At 65.2% G+C, this 8,096-nt stretch overlaps 1 protein-coding gene across 1 annotated transcript; it reads left to right on the forward strand.

The window, feature by feature from the left end:
* Nucleotides 1–70: 70 nt before the first annotated feature.
* On the forward strand, nt 71–6,755 carry DDX54 (DEAD-box helicase 54). The gene is made up of 20 exons (XM_026037431.1): nt 71–124; nt 227–341; nt 496–566; nt 640–828; nt 1,237–1,286; nt 1,437–1,478; nt 2,031–2,126; nt 2,314–2,435; nt 2,541–2,602; nt 3,111–3,242; nt 3,373–3,583; nt 3,963–4,097; nt 4,202–4,423; nt 4,503–4,576; nt 4,864–5,061; nt 5,244–5,389; nt 5,475–5,588; nt 5,800–5,904; nt 6,161–6,264; nt 6,381–6,755. Exons 1-20 carry the CDS (start codon nt 71–73, stop codon nt 6,602–6,604), a joined length of 2,466 nt encoding a protein of 821 aa, XP_025893216.1. The 3' UTR covers nt 6,605–6,755.
* Nucleotides 6,756–8,096: the final 1,341 nt, after the last annotated feature.

The following is an 8,096-nucleotide window of genomic DNA, read 5'->3' on the forward strand; positions in this document are numbered from 1 at the left end:
CCCGTGTCCCCAGTGCCCAGTGTTCCCAGTGTCCCCCAGTGCCCAGTCCGCTCAGTGCCCAGTGACCCCTATGTCCCAATTGCCCAGTGTCCCCCAGTGCCCRGTCCCTGTGTCCCCRCTGCCGGTAGCCCCAGTGCCCGCTGCGCGCCCGCCGTCCCAGCCGCCGGTGCGCCGTGCCCCGCTCCCCGTGCCGTCCCCGCGGTGTCCCCAGCGTGTCCCTCCGCAGGCCGCGGCGCTGCCGGCCTTTCCCGCCGCCGAGGAGGCCGCCGCCGAGCCGGACACCCAGGCGCTGGTGCGGGCGCAGAACAAGAAGAAGAAATCCGGGGGCTTCCAGTCGATGGGTGCGTGTGCAGGGCCGCGGCGGGGGATCCTTGGAATCCGTCGGGATCCTTGGGAAAGGGATCCTTGGATCCGTTTCCCGCCCGGGAGCGGGGCCGAGYTGGGCCTGCTCCGTCCGCCCGTGCCCCTCCGTGGCCTGACCCGTGTGTCCCGCAGGCCTGAGCTACCCCGTCTTCAAAGGGATCATGAAGAAGGGCTACAAGGTGCCCACGCCCATCCAGAGGAAGGTGAGAGCCCCGCGGGACACGGGGCGCCGGCCGGCGGCCGCGGAGGACCATGCGAGTGGGCTCTGTCTTGCAGACCATCCCGGTGATCCTGGGCGGCAAGGACGTGGTGGCGATGGCGCGCACGGGCAGCGGCAAGACGGCCTGTTTCCTCATCCCCATGTTCGAGAAGCTCAAGGCGCCCAGCGCGCAGGCGGGCGCGCGGGCCCTCGTCCTCTCGCCCACGCGCGAGCTGGCCCTGCAGACCTTGAAGTTCACCAAGGAGGTAGCGGCAGCGCCCGCGCCGAGGGCAGGGGGGCAGCGCGAGCGACGCCGTGAACTTGTGGGGGCTCCGGGGGGGCTCCATGACTCTCTGGGGGGGCTCTTGAGGCCAGAGGACTCCTGCCACAGGAAGGAAGGGAAGGCCGTCGTTGCCCGTTGGTGACACTGATGAGCGGGCGCTGTCCTCTTGGGGACGCCGCTGCGGTGCCCACATACAACTTGTGGCTCCGCACGTGGCCCACCCGGACTCAGTCTCCCAAGGGAGGGCGGGCAGGAGGAAGGTGCCCTCAGCCGGTGCCCTCACGGTGCCCCTGCCCGCTGTGGCGCGTCCCCAGCCCGGGCAGCAGCGCGGGGACTCGGGTTGGTGCCCAGTCTGCTTGTAACCSCCTCGTGTTGCTCCCTTTCCTTGCAGCTGGGCAAATTCACAGGCTTGAAGACGGCCCTTGTGCTGGGAGGAGACAAGTAAGTCACCCCCAGTGTCGTCACCACCGTTCCCCCTCGCGCTGTGCAGGTGCTCGGCCCGTCGCAGCGTCCCCAGCGTGTCCCCAAGGCCGAGGGCTGATCGGCCCCTCTGCTGCCCGGCCCCGTCTCAGGCTCGCTGCTCTCTTGCAGGATGGAGGACCAGTTTGCTGCGCTGCACGAGAACCCYGACATGTGAGTGCAGGGGGGCTGGCAGGGCTGCCGTGGGGAGGACACGGGTGACGAGCATCGCCGGGCGTGCGCCCTGCTGGGGTGACCCTGGGACCGGCTCCTGCRGCTGGAAAGGCCCCAGGACACCCATCATCTCCCTCGGGTTGCCACCACGCTGCTGCTGCTGGCCCGCTGTAGGCCCAGCAGGTTCTGGCTCCAGCCCCATGAATTGCCTGGCCCTGCTTCCAGAGCTGTCCAAACACAAGCTGAATTCCTCCTCTTCCTCTGTGCCACCCGGGCACTGGCATCATGCAGGAGGTGCCTAGGGTGGTCATGGGGTTCAAGCTGTGTCCAATGGACATGTCCCAGGCTTCCTTCAGAACATCTCACTGTGCTCCCTCTGTGGGACCGGGGAGCCTCTGCCAGGTCTTCTTTGAGCCGAACTTGAGCTCTGGCACCCATGAAGGTGGGGGAGACCCGTCCCGTTTTGGTGCTGCATGCAYGGGACACTGGGGACACCGGAGAGACCCCTCCCTGGGGTCACTGGCTGAGCATCGTGGGCTCTCTGCCCTGCAGAATCATCGCCACCCCGGGGCGCCTGATGCACGTGGCGGTGGAAATGAACCTGAAGCTGCAGAGCGTGGAGTACGTGGTGTTCGACGAGGCCGACAGGTCAGCGAGCRTGGGAGGAGGGTGGCTGGGCTGTGGACGCGAAGGGGAGCTGCGTGTCCGTGTTTGGAGCGAGGGATGAGCCCGTGCTGGGGGTGGGAGGGAAGGAGCAGCCTTGGCTGGGCGGTGGCGGGTGGCAGGGGATGTGGTGGGATCCCCTCTCGGACGTCCTCTGTCCCATGTGCTGCAGGCTCTTCGAGATGGGCTTTGCGGAGCAACTCCAGGAGATCATCGCTCGGCTCCCAGAGAGCCACCAGACTGTCCTCTTCTCGGCCACGCTGCCCAAGCTGCTCGTGGAGTTTGCTCGGGCTGGTGAGGACCAGGGGGTGGAAAGRGACCTGCGGGGGTTGGACTGGGGCAGCCAGGTTAAGATCAGCAGTGTGTGACCATGTCCTGTGTGGGACTTGCATCCCACAGGACTCACGGAGCCCATGCTGATCCGCCTGGATGTGGAGTCCAAGCTCAGCGAGCAGCTCAAGGTGAGAAGGACGGAAGGGGCTCAGGATACCAGGGGTCGGTCACCCTGTGCATGTCCCTCTGCCATTAGGGTGCCCTGCACCTCCTGCAGGCAGGGCCAGCAGAGGCCCTGTGGTGACAAGAAGGCTTGCAAGGAAGCAGGGGTGGTGTCTGGTGCAGGAGCTGTCCTGCTGGCAGCTGGGCATGGCTGTGGGTCCCTCCTGCATCACAGTGCTTGCGCTGGCAAGCGGTCGGGGTGGCACGTGAGCCGTCCCCAACCCACGCACAGCCACGCTGCGAGTTAAACATAAAGTGGGGCAGAAGATTTAACACACTGGGGCTGGGATATCAGCTGTAACTGTGCAGGGCTGAGAAGACCCCAACCTTGCCGGCCTGTTTACTTTCACCTAGTGTTGTGTGTTAAAGCAGCCGGTGGAGGAAGGATGTGGGGAGGGGACAGGTAGCTGGGGGTGTCCCCARGAGCATGGGGGTCCTGGAGGCCCAGGAGGTGGCTGAGCCCTCTGTTTGCAGCTGGCTTTCTTCCACGTGCGCGAGGACGACAAACCAGCCGTGCTGCTCCACCTGCTCAGAAACGTGGTGAAGCCCCAAGACCAGACAGTCGTCTTTGTGGCCACCAAGCACCACACAGAGTATCTCAAAGAGGCAAGTAGCATTTCGAGGTGCCCAGTGGGGTTGAGGAGGCACCCTAGGGTCTCGGGGCCCTGGGGGACCCTCTCTCTTGGCTGAGGGTGCTTTCCTAGGTAGGATCTGATCGCTCTTTCTCCCTGTCCAGTTGCTGACTGCGCAGGGTATCCASTGCACACACATCTACAGCTCCCTGGATCAAACCGCCCGCAAGATCAACATCGCCAAGTTCTCCCACGGCAAGTGCCCGGTGCTGCTGGTTACGGACGTGGCCGCCCGCGGGCTGGACATCCCCATGCTGGACAACGTCATCAACTACAGCTTTCCCGCCAAGGGCAAGCTCTTCCTGCATCGTGTTGGTGAGTGCCCGCTCTAGGGCTCCTTGCAGCCCCTCGGGAGGGCAGCGGCACAGAGGGACCCCACTGCCCAAGGAACCTCCCTGTGCCCTGCAGGGAATATCCTGGAAGCAAGTGGCTGCCTGAGCTCTAGCTGTGAGGGCTCCTCAGGGCAGAGGAAGGAGCCTTCCCTTCCTGACATGTGGCTCCCCTACCTGCAGGGACCAGCTTGGGGCAGCCCCATGGCACARACATAGGCTCATCTTTGCCCTCTTSTCAGAAATGCCCACCCCACAAACACCACAGGCCAGCCTAGGAACTGGCTCCGTGAGASACGGGCAGCTCCCTGGCACGCTGAGCTGGCACTGGGACCAGTTTCCCACTCTCCTCTCCCTGCTGTCAGGTCGCGTGGCCCGAGCTGGCCGGAGCGGCACTGCCTACTCCCTGGTGGCTCCCGATGAGATGCCCTACGTCTTCGACCTCCACCTCTTCCTGGGGCGCCCGCTCGTCCTCGCCGGTGCCCAGGAGATGCCCGCTGGTAAGACAGACCAGGCACTGCCATGGGGGTGGTTTGTGGGCACCGCTCACCACAGCCAAACGGGGGCCCAGGGGCGCCGGAGGTGACACTGTCCTGGGCCGCAGATGCCGACGGGGTGCTGGGCCGCGTGCCGCAGAGCCTGGTGGACGACGAGGAGTGTCTGCTGCTCACGGACCACGCGGGCTCGCTGGAGCTGCAGAGCCTGCGGCGCGTCGCCGCCAACGCTCACAAGCAGTACGTGCGCTCCCGGCCCGGGCCCGCGCACGAGTCCATCAAGAGGGCCAAGGACCTGGACGTGTCCCAGCTGGGCATCCACCCGCTCTTCAGTGAGTGCTTTGGGGGTGCCAAGGGAGGGGCGCCCCGTCCTTGCTGTGGGGGAGCTCACGTGTACCCCATGGCACCCAGGCGCTCGCTTCGAGGACACCGAACTGGAGAGGCTGAAGTTGGTGGATAGCATCAAAACCTACAAGTCGAAGGCGGTGAGTTGATGCCATTCTGTGCGCCCTGCTAACCCAGGCATCTTGGGGACTCCTAYCCCTGATCCCCCTTGGAGCTTCCTGGCTTCCTCTCTGTGATTGTTGGGTACAAGCCACACRTGGCAGGTCGTTGCTCAGGTCTTAGGCCCTGCTATTCTGGCTCCCGGGATTAGGATGGGAATCAGAGGGAAAAGAAACTGGGGAGAAGGTCCATCCATCTGGCCAGCGTCGCAGTGAAATGCAGCTGCCAGGGTTCACGTCCTTGCTCTCTCTCCCCACGCCGGGGCCAGACCATCTTCGAGATCAACGCTACAGCGCGGACGTTGGCCAGCACCGTGATGCGCTCGAAGCGGCTCCGGGACCGCGTCCTCATTGAGAAGTACCAGCGTGGGCAGCAGGAGAAGCGAGCGGCCGCTCTCAAGGGGCCRGGGCTGCTTCCAGTGCCCCCAGGGGCTGAGGAGAAGGAGGGAGAGGAGGAAAACCTCCAGGTAAGGAGGCAGGGAACACGGATTGCTGCAGTTGTGGAATTGCCCCACAGCTGYTATCACTTGACTGCTCACTAGCCCCCGTGCTGGGCTGGGGCTTTAAAACTGGCACCACGGCTTGTGGGAGAGCTGGGCGCCAGGTTCCTGCAAGCGGAGGGACATGGCACCTCTACTTTCTGCTCCAGGACGTGTTCTCCACCGTGGTGGGCAGAAAGCGGAAACGGGGCCGGGAGGGAGAAAACGGCCCTAGGAAGAAGCCGCAGCAGCCGACACACCGGGACGAGGACTTCTACATCCCGTACCGGCCCAAGGACTTCGAGAGCGAGCGAGGGTGAGTGGGCGAGGGGCTCCGCCGCGTCCTGCCCCGTCCTGCAGGAGCCTCGTGGAGCTGCTGCCCTCCTTCTGCCCTCCCGCAGGCTGAGCGTGGGCGGCGAGGGCAGCCCCTTCGAGCAGCAGGCAGCCGGAGCCGTCCTGGACCTCATGGGCGACGAAAACCACAACCTCAACAAGAGCAAGCAGCTGCTGAAGTGGTGAGCGGGGCCTGGCCGGGGCAGGGCACGTCAGGGACCTGCAGGACCTGCCCTCTCTCTGAAGACACCTTCTCTTTCTGGGTGGCTCATGGGGGCAGTTGGAGCTGAGAGACCCAGGGGTGAGGACCAGGGGTGGGGGGGACAGTAGGGGCCCCATCTACAAGAGGTTCCCAGTCTCTTCCTAGTCCCACCACCTTTCCCTCCTTCGCAGGGACCGCAAGAAGAAGCGATTTGTGGGGCAAACAGGCCAGGAGGACAAGAAGAAGGTGCGAACGGAAAGCGGGCGCTACATCAGCAGCTCCTACAAGAACAACCTGTATCCTGCCCCCCTGCCCGTGTGCCGCAGCAGGAGGCCCGGGGCCGAGGGCGAGCACAGAGGCCAGGGGCAGCCGCTGGGCCTCGCGTCCTGCACCCAAGACCGTGTGTGGTGCCAGGCCCAGGGCACATACCCCACCTGCCCCACGTCCTGGCCAGCACCAGGGCCTTGGCCTCAGCAGGGAGGCTGCCGTTAGACACTGCTGGGGGTCACGCAATGCAGAGTCACCACAGCTTTCCTTAACACCCCGGCCCAGCTATGAAAAGTGGAAACAGAAATACAAGGTTGATGAGCGGGATGAGGAAGAGGAAGAAGGAAGAAGAGGGGAGCAGGTCCGAGGAAAGCACAGGCGAGGGCACGGTGAGTATCCGAACAACTGGTGGGGCCCCAAAGCCCCCCCTGTGCGTCCCAGGTACCTCGCGGTGCTCCCCAGCTCCCAATCCCTCTCTGAACCCGACTCTCCGTCACTGCCGCAGGGCCGCGGGCTGCCCCGGGCCAGCGCAAGGTGCGCTCGGAGCTGAAGAACAAGCAGCAGATCTTGAAGCAGCGCAAGGCGGCGGCCAAGCAGCGTTTCCTGCAGCGCGGCGGCCTCAAGCGCCTCAAGGCCAGGAACCGGCAGCGGGTGCAGGAGCTGCGGCAAATGGCGTTCGGGCGCCGCGCCGGCGCCGCCAAGAAGGGCAAGCTCCGGAAAAGGGTGTAGGAGACGGGGCCTTGCCCAGCACTGCGGTGCCAAGGCAGAGGCTTCCCTCGCTTTGGACTTGATGTCAGGAAAGGGGACATTAAAGATGAGGYGGGTTTTGATGTTGCCTCCTCTTTGGCCTGCTTTGGTCCCAAGCACCTTGCTGAGGAGTAGCAGACCTGGGTGCCGACTCTGGGGGACGGGCAGGAAGGGGAAATCGCACGCCCAGCTTTAAGACCAGTCCCAGCCTGGCTTTGGGCACGTCAGCTGTGGCATCCCAACCACGCCACCCTGCCAGGCCCTTTCCCTGCCTACCCTCAGTCTGCGCTAGCTCCTGCCTCCCCCCAGCACGGCCTGGTGCCCCTTCCACGCCATACACTTCAACACAGGACTGTGCTGGCACCAGAGCTGCTCCTGGGCAGGAGCTGCAGCAGAGCCTGCCCTGCTGCTCTTGGTGCTGGGGGGGATTCCTCCYGCCTCAGGGCACCCCAGGGTGCATTCGTAAAACAAGCAGGCCGAGCAACTGGGTTGTATTTTAACAGCTTCAGGTGATACCAGGAACATCACCGTGAGTGGCAGCTCTCTCTCCTCGCAGCCCCACTTCTTGCTGCCTCTGCAGCACCCATTTCAGGTCTCCTCCTGCCAGGCCCCTGACCCAAATCCATGCCATCATGGTGCACAAAAGCCACCTGCCCTGCTGCCATCTCCGTCACAGGTCAGCATGGAGGGCAACCCAGACATACTGGAGAGGGGGAGCAAACTTGGTCCCCAGGCATTTGCTGGATGTCCTGGCCAGGCTGAGGGCTGGGCCTGTCCCCAGCAGCTGGGACAGGCCGGTGCTCTCCCAGCAGGGGTTATTCCCGGCTGGAAGCAGGGGGCAGGCGCTTGCTGGCAGCGGCCGGCTCCCCAGGACACAGCTCTGCCCGGATGGCAGCCAGGTCCTGCATGCAGAGCAGCACCTGCAGAGACGGGGTCCTTAGCGCCAGCCCGGCCAGGGACACGAGCGTCCCCATTCCCACCCAGGTGCCCAGGGAAGGGATCCCGCTGACCGTGTCCAGCTGGGCCTCTGTGTCCTCCAGGGCTGCATCGGCCGGGACCTTGAGCTGCTTGGTGGCCAGCTGGAAGAGGTTGAGCACTGCCATGCGGATCTGCCCCAGCAGCAGCGTCTTCTGCGCAGCCGTGGTCTGGACGTGGGTCCAGTGKGACTCCTGGGGCAGAGCAGGAGGCMGCCSCGGTCACGGGGCCACCAGTCCCACRGGAGCCTGGCCTGCCCCACACCTCCCATGGGGGCTCCTGCAGTGACGCCCTCCCACGTACAGTTGCTGGCAGCGCTTCCCAAGCRCATGGGAGAGCTTCACATCCCCGCCCAGCCTGGGGGCACCCAAAGGGCCCTCACCGAGATGGSGGTGCTGCCCCCTTCCCGCGGCGGGGAGTGCCGTGGGTGCCCCCCTACCTGCCGCTGCACGTCGAGGCGGGCGGCGTCGAGGCGGGCGCGCAGCCGGGCCAGCGCGTT

Source organism: Nothoprocta perdicaria, unplaced genomic scaffold (genome assembly GCF_003342845.1).
Source record: "Nothoprocta perdicaria isolate Ctin4 unplaced genomic scaffold, notPer1 scaffold_2, whole genome shotgun sequence".
In the NCBI taxonomy this organism is placed as follows: Eukaryota; Metazoa; Chordata; class Aves; order Tinamiformes; family Tinamidae; genus Nothoprocta; species Nothoprocta perdicaria.